The sequence below is a fragment of the Mustela nigripes genome, chromosome 12 (assembly GCF_022355385.1).
Source record: "Mustela nigripes isolate SB6536 chromosome 12, MUSNIG.SB6536, whole genome shotgun sequence".
Lineage (NCBI taxonomy): Eukaryota > Metazoa > Chordata > Mammalia > Carnivora > Mustelidae > Mustela > Mustela nigripes.
The window spans coordinates 105,307,088-105,325,242 of record NC_081568.1 but is presented as its reverse complement, the minus strand read 5'-3'; the positions used below and the strand labels follow the sequence as shown (position 1 = coordinate 105,325,242).

General features: G+C 39.9%; 1 protein-coding gene across 1 annotated transcript in view; it reads right to left on the bottom strand.

Moving 5' to 3' along the window:
- Window positions 1-18,155, bottom strand: part of RASGRF2 (Ras protein specific guanine nucleotide releasing factor 2) — a 251,066-nt gene that overhangs the window by 150,255 nt on the left and 82,656 nt on the right. Inside the window, exon 3 of the mRNA XM_059418164.1 lies at window positions 1,571-1,718. Within this exon, the coding sequence (XP_059274147.1) occupies window positions 1,571-1,718 (148 nt within the window). The remainder of the gene's footprint in view (window positions 1-1,570; window positions 1,719-18,155) is intronic.

The following is an 18,155-nucleotide window of genomic DNA, read 5'->3' as shown; positions in this document are numbered from 1 at the left end:
GACTAAAATTAGAACACAGTGAAGACAGATAAGTATGCACAAATAAAGACTGGGGAACACTGCTTGGTGCTGACTGAGTCTCTCTTGTGGAGTAAATGCCAACTTCTTTCACTCAGCCGACACGCATCTGCTCTAAGCTTACTGTGGCAAAGAAAGAACACAATAATTTTGTTTTAAATTACAGTGCCTGATATAGCCTTTGTTGTTTTCACTATATCAGATTTCAGAGTTCAACTGGGAAGTTAACATCACTAATGATATGGTGAACATAGTCTGCAACTTATCACTGGAGAAGCAGTCAGATCCCAGGTACAATCGGCGTGTACCCTTGCTCTGTGAACTGGAGGTGATGTACACGGGCAGCAGGAGGTGAAAACCTCACACAGGATTCGGAGTATTTCTTAGAGGAAGGTGTGAGGAAACAAAGAGGAAAACATTCTCCAGTGACTATAAAAGTGACAAGCAAGTTACCAAGAATGAGGACCCTGAATTGTTCTGTCAATAGAATACAATTAGTGGTAGGTTTCATTCTGTGCTATTCTTCTGAGGCAAAGAAAATGCTAATGCATCCCTAGTTAGAAAGGGGGGGGGGATCTTGTTTTCTACATTCCTCTTCAGTTCTCCAGTTATCGTCTGCTTTCCACGAGGAATAACGGGACAGCAAGGAAAGGTACCCTCGGGTTTCTATACAGAGACAGAGGCACCTGTGAGCACGGGAGCACCCGGGCCCACCGCCATGGCTGCTGACGCCATGACCATCTTCTGTTCTTACTTGGCACAATCGCATAATCTGGGGGTGCAGGACCCCAGAAGTTCACCTTTGGAGGCTGGAGAGTGGAGGTGGAGAGAGGCAGGAAGGACAAATTCAGGAAAAAGTGTACTCTAGGGGCGCCTGGGTGGCTCAGTGGTTGAGCCGCTGCCTTTGGCTCGGGTCGTGATCTCAGGGTCCTGGGATCGAGTCCTGCATCGGGCTCTCTGCTCGGCGGGGAGCCTGCTTCCCTCTCTCTCTCTCTGCCTGCCTCTCCATCTACTTGTGATTTCTCTCTGTCAAATAAATAAATAAAATCTTTAAAAAAAAAAAGTGTACTCTAGAAAATGTCTTATACTTTAACACAAACGTGTTTTTCAAAATTCTAGAGGGGAGAAAGTTGGACTCCTTAGATATAGAAGCAGCAAAGTCTTTCAGACTTCATTTCTGCTCCTTCCTTAGTTGCATTTGGGATTGTAACTGAATCTATAATAGATTCACAGTTATCATTATTACAATATTCAGTCTACAAACAATTACATATTAAATCAACTCTTGGTTATCTGATCAAAGGAAGGACATCAGGAGCACAAAATAATTAAAAAGCAGCATATTAGCCTGGTATTTTGTTGTAGCATATTTACTCAACCCTAACAGACTGGATACTTTCCTAGCATAGATCTCTAGTCTGACCATGTACATACCGACGCCAAAGGAAACTAAGTTTGGGATTAAAATCTTGCCCTGATAGGCCTTATGTAATTATGAGGATATGACAATAAATGTGAAACAATGGGGAAGAATCTATTAACTGGGAAGTACCTCTGATTTAAGTCTTTCGATTTCTGTGTCTTGATCTTCAAGTTGATGCCGGAGCTGGTTAGCTGCAATTTTTTCTGTCTCTACGATCTGAACTAGATGAATGTACTTCTGCATTAACACTTCCCTCTCAATCAAAATGTCTGCATAACTTAAGAGAAAATTACACAGTTAGTCAATGAGATACTCTTCTACTGCAATTTCATATAGAACATCATACATCATGTTTTAAAAAGAAGCCATATATGTAGATTGTTGGCTAACTCTCCTTTATGTAAATATTAACTTTGGGCTGACATTTTGTATCATTTAACTATAAAGAATTCAAATCATCATTTTACATATCCTTTACTAAACTAGGAGTTTGGTTAACTATACAGAATTTGGTTCATTATCATTTTTCGTATCCTTTACTAAGAGTTTATTTAATGAATGGCTGCCACCCACAATTTTACCATATACATCAGAAAAGTGCAAAGAAAAATCTATTGTTTATAAAGAAAAAGATGCATCTTCTTTAACAAAAGCTGAAGTCTTTGAACTAATAGCACACACTTGGTTTCTGGGGATGATATTCAAAAACATCTCACTGGGTAAGCCACTAGCCAATCAGAATAGACCAGCCACCAAATGGAATGACTGCAGAGACCATCAGAACAAGAACTGACTTGAAAAAACTATGATGCCTCTTCCATTGATCACCAGCCCTGCTTGGCTCTCTTTAGGATCATGACACCATTGCCACCTCTTTCAAAAATCAACAGAAGCAAACATTTCATTCAAAAAATAAGTATAGTTTCTTGGGCCCTAACACCATCAGCCTCCCCTGTATCCATTTCTTTGATCAAGTGTGGTAAAGGCAAAACTCTCTCTTAGATTTTTATTGACTATGTAATTCTGTAGCACCAGAAATTTTGCCTCTAGATCTTCTTACAACCTTTGAAGTAGTAAAATGTATGTTCCTCCATTTCCCAAATGATCTGAAAATAATAATAATTAATAACTACTATTTATTAATTGCTTGGATATACCATATATATTCTCATTTCATCCTCCCAGCAACCCCAGGAGATAGGCTTTATCATCCCAATTGTACACAGAAAGATTTTAATCTTCACAGAGGTCACACAGCTAGCAGTGGCAAGGCTGGGATCAAATCAATTTATGTGTGACCCTCAGCTTACAGTCTTTACCACAAGCTAAACTTCTAATAAGAAATAGCACACTGGATATAAACAAGAATGTTGAAGAAGACATCTCTTGAGATATCTGCCCAATTTTGCGCTCACTTATCTCTTGCCTCTTCTTTGAGAACTTGGGCCATAGCAGCATGTTTATACCATAAAAATCTTTCTTCATGACTACATTGCACTGGTCTAAAAAGAGATAACTGGCCCAAACTAAACCAATTCATCATTCTCCTTGGAATCTGGCATTCTGTCTCTTATCTATTTGATTGAACTAATATGACATAAGCTTGGAAACTGCAGGGTGCCTGGGTGGCTTAGCTGGTTAAGCAACTGCCTTCAGCTCAGGTCATGATCCTGGAGTCCCAGGATTGAGTCCCGAATCCAGCTTTCTGCTCAGTGGGGAGTCTGCTTCTCTCTCTGACCCTCTGCCCTCTCATGTTCTCTCTCTCACTCTCTATCTCTCTCAAGTAAATAAATAAAATATTTTTTTAAAAATTTAATAAACTCGGAAACTCTGGTTACCATTGTTGGGCAGCCATATTTGGCCATACCCATACGAAGCAAAGTGAGTCAGCTGAGAAACAAAGTAAGCAGATGTTGAGGAAAACAGATAAGAGAGACAGAAAGGTAATGATTATCTGGGTTTCTATCAACTTTCTAGTTTCTGGTTCCACACCCTCATGATATCCAAATATAATTTTTACTCTTGGGTTCAGTAAAATATTATAATTTCTGTCTAATAAATTCTCTGTAACCCAAACTAGTTTGAAGTAGGTTCGTGTTACTTAGAACTAAAAGAGTCTTAAAACAATTTTAAAATCACAATTTTAGTTCAATTATCTCAACATCCTCAGCACTTACATCATGTGTGCTATTAGCATTAGAAAAAAACACAGTGTCAGCAATATTTTAAAGTCACTTGTTCTAAGAAATCACTGTAAGAAAATAGAGAGAAAGGCTATGTAAGTGTAAGTGGGAAGAGGGTTAAAAAAAAAGAAAAAAAAAGAGCAGAGTCTTCACACAGATGAAGGAACTTTAAAAGAAGAAAAGAATAGAACATGAGAAAAGTAGTTATTATAATAAAAATTCTGCCCTTTCTCATTGATTTTATTAGAAATATGCCAAATTTATTACAAATATACTAAATCAGCGTTAGATAGCAAAAGAGTATTTTTTTTTTTCTAATCAGTGAGGGCTTCTCACTGATTAAGTCCAGATTGTGCAGCTGAGTTCATGCACACTTATAACCAACATCTGTCTCCCTTTGCTTCCAAGCCCCCACTGAAGTGCTAGGAAAATTATTTTCTGTTCAAAGAAGGAAACCATAACAGGATTATAAAACAGGAAAATAGGCCATCAACAGATCAGAAGTCATAAGAAATTCTGTGAAGAGAAAAACCGAGTAGAATCAGAGTAGTGGGAAATGCAGAGTAGAGGAAACTACACAAGGAGGCACCTTGCATAAGCAAGGCTCCCACCAAGGTGGCCAGAGCTACAAGCTTGGAATCAACACATTCAAAGAAATGGAGTAGGTAAGGAGGTGATCATTAGGGTCTCTCATTAAACAGGTGACTTTGCAACATCTGCAAGTTACACTTCTCCTCTTCCCAATTCCCAATGTAAAGAAATAAAAGTACAACTGGCAGTAGTGACACGCCCCCAAGTCACAGCCTAAGATCTGCCCTCTGTCTGAGGAAGCTAGATGTGGAGAAGACTCCTAATGAGGAAGCAAGTCACAGAGAGAACAGAGCTTGAATCTACACCAAGCCTCCACTGTTGACCAAGGGAGAACCAGAAAAGGATCAGCTCTATGAGGGACAAGAAATGAAATACATTTATTGTTCTTCTATTGTGAACAAATGACCACAAACTCCCTGGTTCGAAATAACATCTATTTATTATCTCGTAGTATCTGTGCATCAGGGGTCCAGGCTATTTAGCCGGATCCTCATCTCAGAGTCTCATAAGCCAACCATTTTGGTGTCACTCAAGGTGCATTCTCATGTGGAGGCTTGATCAGGGAAGAACCCATTTCCAAGTATTTAAATTGTTGGGAAATTCATTTTCTTGCAGGTACAGAACTTATGCAGCTTGCTTCCTCAAGGCCATCAGGAGAGCATCTCTGACCCCAAGGACTGCAGTCCTTCCTTGAGGGCTTCTCACTGATTAAGTCAGGCCCACCCACGAAAATCTTCCTTTTGTATAACTCAAAAGGAACTAATTTAGGACCATAATTATTTGCAAAATCCCTTTTGTCATAAAATGTAACCCAATCAAGGGAGTGACTATCTCAGCATGTCTTCCATATAATAATGGCTAGTAGCAAGTCATAAGTTCCAACCATGCACATAAAAGACATGGAATTACACAAGAGGGAATTCCAGCCAGCCTCCACACTATCTGCCCACATAACTGAAAAGGAAGCCTATGTAAGTGACACAGATGCAGAGGAAACCCAGGCCTGCTACCTGCAATAACCCCTAAAGTCTTTTCCTTAGAAACAAAGATCACTAGAGACTTGAAAAACAACAACAACAACCCCCAAAAGTAAGACTTCTGTAGTAGGCAGCATTTAAGATAGCCCTTAATGATCCCTTCCTTCTGGTATTCATGTCCTTACATAACCCCTTCCTCCTGAGTGTGGGCTAGACTTAGGTGACTCGCTTCCAAGGAACAGAATATGGCAAAAGTGATGGAACAGCACTTCCAAGATCATTTTACAAGGAGACTCTGGCTTCTCTTGCTTGCCTTCTCTTGTTGTCTTGGTGGTTTGTTCTGAGGAAGTCAGTGTCATGATGTGAGCCGCTATATGGAGAGGTCCACATAGACAGACACTGAGAGAGGCCTTGAGCCAACAGCCAGTGAGGAACTGGCTAACAAGGAAGCGAATCTAGCTAACAATCATGTGAGTGAACTTGGAAGAAAATCCTTCCTCTTTTGAGCCTTCAGATGAGACCACAGACCTGGTTCACACCTTGACTGTTGCCTTGTGAGAGATCTTCAGGCAGAGGCACCCAATTAAATCATGCTTGCATTCCTGACCCACAGACACTGGGAGGACAATAAATTGTTCACTGTTTTAAGCACTGTCGGGTAAACTGTTACACTGCAATACATGATAAATACAGCCCCAAACAAACAAACAGAATAGATACTAAAGAAACAAGCCGAATTCAAGCAATAGAGATTTATGATCTATACAGAAACAGGGAAGAATACCAGAGTCATGAGGCAAAAAGAGGCTGCTATAGAAAAGAAGTAACCAGATAACAAGAAGAGTTTTTGGAAACAATGATTATTAAAATTTTACAGGTTAGTGAATGAGCTCATTGACAAAGCAGACATGGCTGAAAACTAAGCTAGGTGGGTAGAGACACAGAGAACACTGAACAACAACAACCACAACAAAAACACAGAGAATGGCCCGCCTGGGTGGCACAGTCGGTTAAGCATCCAGCTCTTGGTTTTGGCTCAGGTCGTGATCTCAGGGTCATGAAATTGAGTCCTGCATTGGGCTCCACACTCAGCATAGAGTCTACTTAAGACTCTCTTTTCCGGGCGCCTGGGTGGCTCAGTGGGTTAAGCCGCTGCCTTCGGCTCAGGTCATGATCTCAGGGTCCTGGGATCGAGTCCCGCATCAGGCTCTCTGCTCAGTGGGGAGCCTGCTTCCTCCTCTCTCTCTCTCTCTGCCTGCCTCTCTGCCTACTTGTGATCTCTCTCTGTCAAATAAATAAATAAAATCTTTAAAAAAAAAAAAAGACTCTCTTTTCCTCTCCTCCTGCCTTTCCTCCTGCTCATGTGCTCACTCTCTCTCTCTCTCTCCCCCAAATAAAGAAACAAATCTTTTAAAAACCACAAAGACATTGGAGCTATGGAAGAAAGATTGAGCGACACTAAGTACAGGTCCAAGGGATTGATATCTACCTAATGGGAGTTCTAAGAGGGGAAAAAATAGACCCTTAACTGAACATAGCACAGCCCAAATAGAAAGGATAATCCAAATGCCAGAGAGAATAAATAAAAACATCTCATACCCTGAAACACCCTGGTAAAATATCAGAGATCTACGGATAGAAAAAAAAAATTACAAAAGCTGCCAAAGAAAAATCACAGTTGACCTAAAGAAAGCAGGAATCAAGATGACATATTTCTCATCAGTAGCCTGGGATGCTAGATCACGGTAAAGAACTGAAGAAAAAGTATTTTGAACCTAAATTTCTACATCCAGGCAAACATCAACCAACCAGGTACCAGTTCAAGACAGAAACAGTTTACTAGCAATCACATCTACTATAGGAGGAAAATTATGAGGAGGCTTTCCAAGCGAAAAAAAAACAAAAAACAAAGATAAAAGCACAGAATCCAAGAATACCAGCCAGATGAAGCAACAGGATCCAGAAAGAAATGAAAAGTAAATGTAAGCAAGCTTCTCTTTCAAGGAGCAAGTATTCAATCGCATATGATTATACTTGTGGACCCAAACACCAGTTTTGATCTTTGGTACATATTTCTAAAACTTGACTTATAATTATTTGCGTTCTTCATTGGTTTTGGGTTTTGTTTTGATTTCTTGACTTTCAGATTCAACAGAGGCTGAATTAAATTAAGGAATGGAAGTTAAGTTTTTAAAAGCTTATAAATAGAGAAGAAATAATAATGAAAGGAATAAAATCTCAGGGTTAGTGGAAAGAACAATAAAGACACATTAACTATCTGAATTTACTTACCTTTCACAGAAGAGATTCAATACACACTGCTCAAAGTTGATAAATAGAGTTATATTATTTTTTTTAAGATTTTATTTTATTTATTTGACAGAGAGAGATCACAAGTAGGCAGAGAGACAGAGAGAGAGAGAGAGAGAAGCAGGCTCCCTGCTGAGCAGAGAGACCGATGCGGGATTCAATCCCAGGACCCTGAGATCATGACCTGAGCCGAAGGCAGCGGCTTAACCCACTGAGCCACCCAGGCGCCCCATATTATTTTAAGACATAAGCTCAACCAATTTAAAAGCCAAGAATATGTAAGTAACAAAAATAGAGGGCACAAAGGGAGAATAGGTAAGAGGTATTGTAAAGGTTTTACATTCCTCATCTTGGGACACCTGAATGGCTCAGTGGGTAAAAGCCTCTGCCTTTGGCTCAGGTCATGATCTCAGGGTCCTGGGATCTAGCCCCACATCTGGCTCTCTGCTCAGCAGGGAGCCTGCTTCCTCCTCTCTCTCTGCCTGTCTCTCTGCCTACTTGTGATCTCTGTCAAATAAGTAAATAAATATTCTCTTAAAAAATAAATAAATTCTTCATCCTTATAATAGGGAGCCCATAAAAGGGCCTAAAATCATTAAATCAAGAAGTTAAGGGGCACCTGGGTGGCTCAGTGGGTTAAACCTCTGCCTTTGGCTCAGGTCATGATCTCAGGGTCCTGGGATCGAGCCCCACATCTGGCTCTCTGCTCAGCAGGGAGCCTGCTTCCCCCTCTCTCTCTGCCTGCCTCTCTGCCTATTTGTGATCCCTCTCTCTGTCAAATAAATAAATAAAAATCTAAAAAAAATAAAGAAGTTAAGGACATTGTAGAATATATGAATATAATATATATAAGAATATAATCTTATAAAAATATAATATATGGACAACTACTAAAGAGTCGGGGAAGGACCTACTTAATCAGAGAAGTAAAAATTGTTTATCAAGTTTGGTCAAGAGCTTTAGGAACAATAATAATCTGCACTGGCAACGATAAGAAAAAATGGGTCCTTTGTACCAGAGTGCGAGATTCTAGCAGACAGCATCACAGTCATAGTCACAATCACGACAGGTTAAAAAGCTCATATCCCTTGTCACAATCATTGCAATTATAATAATCTAGCCTAAGGAAAATAAACAGAGACTTTCACAAAGACGTATCAAACAGTAAGAAGTTCATTTGTTAAAACCAGTATAAGAAAACTGAAATAATCTAAATATAGATGCATATAGTATGGTAGACGTATAGTTACAATGGAATGAGGTATAGTTATAGAGGCATAGTTACAATGGAATGCTACAAGACACTTAAAGTCATATTTTAAAAAAAATAGTTAACATAATGGGACATACTCAAGGCGTACTAATAAATTAACAAAAAAGAACAACCCCAGGAGATTAAAGTAAGTGTAATTTATTGGAGCAATTACAGGTGATTTTTAATTACTTCTTTTATGCTTTTCTGCATTTTCCAGCATCTCTATAATATCAAGAGGCAAAAAGAAAATACGCAAATACTAATGTCAGCTACTTACTCTACGAGTGGGCTTATGCAAGATTTATTACTTTTTTGTTTAAAGATTTTATTTATTTATTTGACAGAGAGAGAGAGAGAGACAACGAGAGAGGGAACACAAGTGGGGGCAGTAGGAGAGGGAGAAACAGGATTCCCGCCAAGGATCCCGATGCGGGCTGGATCCCGATGCGGGCTGGATCCCGATGGGGGCTGGATCCCAGGACGCCGGGATCATGACCTGAGCTGAAGGCAGACAGTTAAGAACTGAGCCACCTAGGCACCCCTATTACTTTCTTTATATGTTTCTGTGACTCCAAATTCACTCTCTCATTCACTATTCATTGACTGTTCTTATATACCCAGAAACTGTTGAAAGCACTGGATACAGGAGTAAACAAAATGGGAAAACAAACAAAAAAACAAAACTGTGCCCTCACGGAGTTTACGTTGTGGTAGGGAACAAGAGACAATAAAATAAAAATTTTAAATACATAATATGTTACCTGGTGATTAGTACCTTAAAGGAAAAAGCAGGATGGCGGCGGGGAGTATGAGAGGAAGTGGGGGTTACAAAGGGTATGAGGAAGGGTCTCCCTGAGAAGATGGTACTGGAGTCATGACCTGAAGATGTGAGTCATGTGGTTAGCTGGTTGGAAGAATATTTCAGGGAGAGGGAAGAGCATGTGCAAAAGCCCAGTGGTAGACGCAGGCCTGGGTTGCCTGAGGAAAGGCAGAGTGGTTAGCTTACTAGAGGGGAATAAGTTGGAGGCAGTAGAGGGAACAGGATTCTAAAGCAGGTGGGCCCTGTACACCAATATAAAGTTTCAGGTTTTCACCATGAATGAGATCCAGAGCTTTGACAAGAGGCATGGCAGGATCTGACATTTTAGCAGGATCACTCTGGCTGCTGTAATGGGAAAAGACAGAGGTGGGGGGTGGAAGACCAGAGAAGCTGGAGGCTCCACAATAATCTAGGCAAAAATGTTAAAGATCAGTTCAGCACCTGGCATGAGGTCTAGCACAAGACAGTCATTCAAATACAAGTCCTTGTCAAATGAAAAAAAAGTCACCTAACAAAAAAAAAGAAAAAAAAAGTCATCTAAGATTACCGACTTTGCATGCTTTATTCTTCTTCACATAATAATTTTCATTTCTCATAATTTTCAAGTCATTTGATTCATTCAATTGGTTCTCCCTAGTTGATTATTCTTACCAGGGTATCTTCTCAACTTTACTTCACAAAACTTTCTTTATGCATCCCGCTAGTAAATGGATTATGACAAATCAACTGAAATGCTTCCATTTGATGTAAGAACTTTCAGAGCGTTGGTATTTCTATTTTACTGTATTTCTAATATATGTTCTGATTAAATTGTCCAGTTGCTCAAGTTTAAGAATTTCTGCCTAATCTATTTATTATTTCTTTTTATGTTTAACTTTTTTTTGTTGTTACTCAGTTTAACTTCCACCAGTGGAAAAAAGTAGTCTCTTCACTGCCAAGTGAAATAAATAAAATTAAGCCACAGGAAATCGACATGATGAAAGCCAAAATTCATGTGTCCAGTAGCAACAGATGGTAAGTTTGAGGTGTGTGTGTGTGTGTGTGTGTGTGTGTGTGTGTGTGTGTATATATATATATATATGGAAGTAAAAATACTCATGTGTAATATTTACAATCAAAACCAAGACACCACTATTCCATATGGGAGAAAAGGAAATACTCCAATGGTATGAATCCTCAAGAGCCCAGAGAAATGCAGTATAAAATCATAGCCATTAATTATTTTTACAGAAGAATAAAAATTGTATTAACTTCACAAGAAATGGCTAGATGGGCCAGGACCTCATCTTAGCTACTCTGATTGAAGATGTAGTTGCTAATTAGATAGATAGATACACAGATGGACGGAGAGGTAGATAGTTACAATGAGACGGAAGGATATAATATGCTAAATAGATATGCTAGTGAGCTATACATAATGAGAACTGTAACAAAACCTAAACTGAAAACTCATATTATAGTTGGCTGAAGAAAAACTCCCACTAGCTCCAGGATTATACTCAGTTTTACTGAGAAAACTCTTTGGAATCAGCATTCCTCCTATCGGGAGCATCATGATGTCTCTGGAAACTGGGAAAAACCAGTCCTGGACGGCAGCAGTACAGTTCCCGTCCAAACAACAGTGAGCACTGGCAGCAGGCCCCTCATCCACGCAAGACCCCCTGCATCCCCAGCTTTCCTCATGGTCACCACAGGAACATCGTCATCCGCTTTTTCTGGCTCACAAATCCTCTTACCGTGACAGCTCTGCTTCACTGGCTAATCAATATCTGTTAGATGTCCTGTTAGGGTGAGGTTCTAACCTATATGCCCCCAACTAAACCCTTCTCACTCTACTAATAGACTCTTCTCCTAACTTTGTCCCCTTTACAATGAATGAAAACTCAAACATCTCTGTTAGATCAAAAAGAGGAATAAAATTTAAAGACTCTAAATATTGCTCTTTCTTTCCATTTCATAGTTAGGCTTTTACTACTTTACCATCTAAGTTTGGGGCATATGGGAAGTCGTCAGTAATCCTTTCCAAAACACTTTAAATATATAAAAAAAAACAAGGAAAATATTATTATAAGGTAATATAACAAAAAGTCAATAATGGTAAAATAATCACTTGGGGACAAAGAAATTTTAAGGAACACTGACTTACTTCCTTTTTTTTTTTTTTTTTAAAGATTTTATTTCGTTATTTGACAGAGAGAGACACAGTGAGAGGAAATACAACAGAGACAGAGAGAGAAGCAGGCTTCCCACCGAGCAGAGAACCCAATGCAGGACTCAATCTCAGAACCCTGGGATCATGATGTGAGCCGAAGGCAGATGCTTAATGACTGAGTCACCCAGGTGCCCCTTACTTACTTACTTCTAAAAGCAAATATATTTAACAGTACTATATTGTAAAACTAAAGAAAATGTTTTATATCATAATTGTATTGATGATTCTCTCCTAACACTGACACTTTTATTTCTTTACAAATATGCATAAATAGTATTGGTAAATTCTCTTTTTGGTCACAAAAAAATTCTTTAGAGAGAGTATATATCTAACTATATTCATTGAACCCAAATAGATTAAAGGGGTTTATTTATAAGTTCTCATATTCAATTTCTACTACAAGGACTCTAAATAAAATAGCAATGGAAACAGGTGTTGGTGACGATGTGGAGAAATTAGAACCCTCACAAACTGCTAGTAGAAATGTAAAATGATGTGGCCACTATGGAAAATTAGTTTGGCATGTCCTCAAAAAGTTAAACATAGAGTTAACATATGATGCATTAATTCAACTCCAAGATACACCCAAGAGATCTCAAAATGTCCACAAAAATGTATACATGAGTATTCACAGCAGCATTGTTAGTAATAGCAAAAAATGTAAGTAATCCAAATGTTCACCAACAGATGAATGGACAAACAAAAGGCGGTATACTCATATAATGGAATAGTATTCTGCCATTAAAAAAAGGAACAGGGGACTGATTATACTACAGCACGGATGAACTCTGTTTGTTAACATTGTAGTAAATGAAAAAAAAGCCAGACACAAAAGATTGTATGATTCCATTTATACGATTTGTCCAAAATGGTGGCTCCTGGGTGGCTCAGTCAGTTAAGCATGTGCCTTCGGCTTAGGTCATGATCCTAGGGTCCTGGGACTGAACCCTATGTCGGGCTCCCTGCTCAGCAGGGAGCCTGATTCTCCCTCTGTCTGCCACTCCCCCTTCTTGTGCTCTCTCTTTCTCTGTCAAATAAATAAATAAAATCTTAAAAAACAAATGTCCAAAATGAACAAATCCGTACACACAGAAGGTAAGTCAGCGGTTGGCTAGGGGTAGGGAAAATGGGGAGTAGGGAGTGAATGTTAACAGGTAGGGATTTTTTTTTGCAGGTATTAAAAATGTTCTAGAATTAGATAATGGTGATGTTTACACAACCTGGTGAGTATACTAAAACCCATTAAATTGTATGATTTAAAATGGTGGGTTTTATGGTATGTGAATTATATCTCAGTTTTTTAAATATCTTTTTTTTTTAAAGCAATAGAACAACCTCCCCACCAAAAGTAGTATTTGTACTGGGTTATAATTCAAAAACTCTTTCTGTCAAAAAAATGCCATATTATAAGAACAAGATGAAAAAAAATGATTCAAGGGAATTTACAACAAATACAAGAAGGTAATATCTTTATCATACACAGAGCTCATAAACTGATAAGAAGGACACCAACAGAAAAAATGAGCAGTGGACATGAGATGACAATTCATACAGAGAACATTGACAAATATTAAGAATAGCAAAAAATAGTTTCCCTAATAAGGAAAATGCTCATTACACCAAAATACCATTTTTCACCCAATGACATAATACAGATGTTTAAAAAAATGATTCCAGCTTTTTCACGTCCTAGTGGAGGGAGATTAAATTGGTACACACATTTCTGAAAAGCAATTTGTCACTGTGCCAGGAGCAGGAGATAAGAGGTGAACAGTACAGATTTCTAGTGAAGGCTGACAGAGAGAAACAGACATAAACAAATCAATGCAATTATATGCAGGGACTTGAAAAGAAAGAAGGGGTTGCAGTGGGAGCCCAAGAAGGGAATGGTTGGTCCTCTCTAGAAGGGGGAGGAAGAGGACCAGGGAAGGTGATGCAGATGATTGAGAGCTGAGTCCTGAAGGACAAGGTTGTTAATCAGACTGAAGGGGCCGTGCCAGCACATTCGAATCCCTGGGTGTGGTACTACAGCTGCTACAACCCAGGACACAGGGGCGGCGTGGTGTGAGGGGTTCACAAAGGTCCGCTCCGGATGGGTCTCGCTGGGACTGGATCACTGAATCCCAAATTTGGGGATAGAAAGAGTATCAGTCGAATGAATATAGGCTTTTTTTTTTTCTGAAAAGCAACATGAAAAATCATTATACGATTCTCTCTATCCTTCCGTATGGTTAAAATTTTCTCTAGTAAGAAATAAATGGAAGATAATAACCAAAACAGCTAAGAGAGACCCTGGAGTTCTTCCAAGAGCAGATGTTCTTTTCAGAAAGGGCACTCTGGTGCCCTGGGGAAGAGGGATTACGAGGCAAACTTCGAAGAGAGACAGGTGAGGTGGCTACACAGTAAGCCAGGCAACTACCGCTGACACAGAGAGGAATAAAGACCAGATGTTCCAGGGCTCAAATCTCCAAGCACCTGAATGGAAGTGGGCTGTGAGGGCAGAGGGTGCAGGATGGTGCCGGCTTGAGTAACTGAATGGATGTGTACAGGAGACTATACCGCCGTACAAAGAAGGGGACATGGAGAAAAATATGAGTTTGGCTTTGGACTTCTAAAGTATCACGTAACTCTGAGCACCCAAGGGGAGAGGATATATAGATACACCAGTAGACAAAGATGACTCTACACATAATAGAGGTGGTTCATCTCGCTGATAGGGACACGGTCACCGGGGTTAGCCAGGCCTGGATTCGAACGTCAGCCTTGACACTTAGTAGGCCAGCGGCCTTCAGGAGGTTATTTCATCCTCTAAGACCCCAGACTCTGTGGAGATGGTACCACCGACTTCATGGGCTGTGTGAGTGTTGAATGAAAAGGGCCCGTGGTGCACCTGGCACAGAATCCGGTGTCACAAGAGTCCAGGGAAGGGTGACTCCAGCACCTGCCAGAAGCCTTGGCAGGGGAGGCCAGGTGAGGAGAGAAAAGTGCAAAGGCCAGAGCAATGACATTAAAGAAAGAGATAGAACACAAGGGGCAGTGAAAGAGGAGGAGAAGAAATTGATGTGGGAAACAGAGGCAGAAGAAAAATTATTAAATTTCCTTACCTACTGACAAGCCCTTAAAACAGGCAGAGTGACTTTCCTCGAGGGACTCAACTACCCCCACCTTAAGGCTGGGATAAGGGCAAAGTACAATCCTAGCCTGACCGACCTCCTTACCCTCGACCAGGATCCTGGAAGGCTACTTGAACAATTCCTTTAGGAAACTTTATCTCTAAACCTCCAAGATAGTTGACAATCATTCCCAAGCATATGGCCCACTGATAGACATCTAAAGGGTCTCACAAGAAGGTTTTATTACCATAATGAAAAACCTTTCCCCCAGACAATAGCTAGCCCCTCAAGGTCCTAGAAACCTTGCTCCCAAAATTCCTTAGAGACTTACGCCATCCCTAACCCCTCCCCAACTTCCAAGTATAGAATAGACCACTCCTTACATCCCCGGGGCAACAGCTCTTCCTGCCCATGGGTCCTGTCCCCTTGCTTTAATAAACCACCATTTTGTTAAACCACCATTTTGTACCAAAGATGTCTCAAGAATTCTTTCTTGTTCATCGGCTCTGAACCTCACCCCACCAAATCTCACCTATGTTCTAGAACTTCATCAAAATGATCGAAGGAGTAGAAGAAGAATCAGGAATGAGTGACGTTGTAGAAGCAAAAGGAAAGAAAATTCCAAGAGAAGATTTGGGTCTCTGTACACTGATATTTAAAAAAAAAAAAAACAACCTCCAAGTTCGTGTAAAAGTCATGTGGGAAACAAACGCAGAAGAGAAATTATTACATTTCCTTACTACCTACAAGCCCACGGACAAGTCCTTCAAACAGCAGAGTGACCTTCCTCTAGGGACTCACTGCCTTGATGATGACTTTTTGCAAAAGGCAATCCTAGCCAAACCCTGCCCCCCAAAACCAGGTTCTGTAAACCTACTTTTAACATAAAAAAACTCTTTTGGCAACTTCCTTTATCTCTATCCGCCAAGATACATGTTGGCAATCATCCCCCAAACATATGGCCCACCAATATACATCTGAAGGGTCTCATGATAGAGGTTTTTTTTTTAATTTTTAAATTTTTTTATTAACATATAATGTATTATTAGCCCCAGAGTTACAGGTCAGTGAATCGCCAGGTTTACACACTTCACAGCACTCACCATACCCAGCACAAACCCTCCCCAATGTCCATAACCCCGCCACCCTCTCCCCAACCCCCTTCCCCCAGCAACACTCAGTTTGTTTTGTGAGATTAAGAGCCTTACGGTTAGTCTCCTTCCCAATCCCATCTTGTTTCATTTATTCTTTTCCTACCCCGAACCCACCCCCATTTTGCACCTCCACTTCCTCATATCAGGGAGATCATATGATAGTCGTCTTTCTCTGATTGACTTATTTCGCTCTAGTTCACTTATTTCGCTCTAGTTCCATTCACGTTATCACAAATGGCAAGATTTCATTTCCTTTGATGGCTGCATAGTATTCATTGTATATGTATACCACATCTTCTTTATCCATTCATCTGTTGATGGACATCTAGGTTCTTTCCATAGTTTGGCTATTGTGGACATTGCTGCCATAAACATTCGGGTGCACATGACCTTTGGATCACTACATTTGTATCTTTAGGGTAAATATCCAGTAATGCAATTGCTGGGTCATAGGATAGGGGTAGCTCTATTTTCAACTTTTTGAGGAACCTCCATGTTGTTTTCCAGAGTGGTTGCACCAGCTTGCATTCCCACCAACAGTGTAGGAGGGTTCCCCTTTCTCCACATCCTTGCCAGCATCTGTCATTTCCTGACTTGTTGATTTTAGCCATTCTGACTGGTGTGCAGTGGTATCTCATTGTGGTTTTCATGCCAAGTGATGTGGAGCACTTCTTCATGTGTCTTTTAGCCACCTGGATGTCTTCTTTGCAGAAATGTCCGTCAATGTCCTCTGCCCATTTCTTGGATTATTTGTTCTTTGGTGTTGAGTTTGGTAAGTTCTTTATAGATTTTGGATACTAGCCCCTTTATCTGATATGTCGTTTGCAAATATCTTCTCCCATTCTGTCAGTTGTCTTTTAGTTTTGTTAACTATTTCCTTTGCTGTGCAAAAGCTTTTGATCTCAATGAAGTCCCAATAGTTTATTTATGCCCTTGCTTCCCTTGCCTTTGGCGATGTTCCTAGGAAGAAGTTGCTGTGGCTGAAGTCGAAGAGGTTGTTGTCTGTGTTCTCCTCAAGGATTTTGATGGATTCCTTTCTCACACTGAGGTCCTTCATCCATTTTGAGCCTATTTTCATGTGTGGTGTAAGGAAATGGTCCAGTTTCATTTTTCTGCATGTGGCTGTCCAATTTTCCCAACACCATTTGTTGACTGTCTTGTTTACATTGGACATTCTTTCCTACTTTGTTGAAGATTAGTTGGCCATTGGGTTGAGGGTCTATTTCTGGGCTCTCTATTCTGTTCCATTGATCTGTGTATCTGTTTTTGTGCCAGTACCATGCTGTCTTGATGATGACAGCTTTGTAATAGAGCTTGAAATCTGGAATTGTGATGCCACCAACTTTGGCTTTCTTTTTCAATATTCCTCTGGCTATTCGAGGTATTTTCTGGTTGCATCTAAATTCTAGGATTATTTGTTCTATTTCTTTGAAAAAAAAAATGGTTGGTATTTTGATAGGAATTGCATTAAATGTGTAGATTGCTTTGAGTAGCATAGACATTTTCACAATATTTGTTCTTCCAATCCATGAGCATGGAACATTTTTCCATTTCTTTGTGTCTTCCTCAATTTCTTTCATGAGTACTTTATAGTTTTCTGAGTATAGATTCTGTGCCTCTTTGGTTAGGTTTATCCCTAGGTATCTTATGGTTTGGGGTGCAATTGTAAATGGGATTGACTCTTTAATTTCTCTTTCTTCTGTCTTGTTGTTGGTGTAGAGAAATGCAACTGATTTCTGTGCATTGATTTTATATCCTGACACTTTACTGAATTCCTATACAAGTTCCAGCAGATTTGGAGTGGAATATTTTGGGTTTTCCACATGTGGTATTATATCACATGATGGAGGTTTTAATAGATGGTGGTAACTGACCTTTTCCCAACAAGGTCCTGGAAACCTTGCTTCCAAAATTCCTTAGAGATTTAGGCTATCCCTAACCCCCTCCCAACTTGAAAGTATATAATAAGCCACTCCTCAAGACCCCAGTAAGCTTTTTCTGCCCATGGGGCCTATCCCCAAGCTTTCATAAAACCACTTTTTGCACCAAAGATGTCTCAAGAATTCCTTCCTGGCCCTTGACTTCGACCCCTAAGGTCC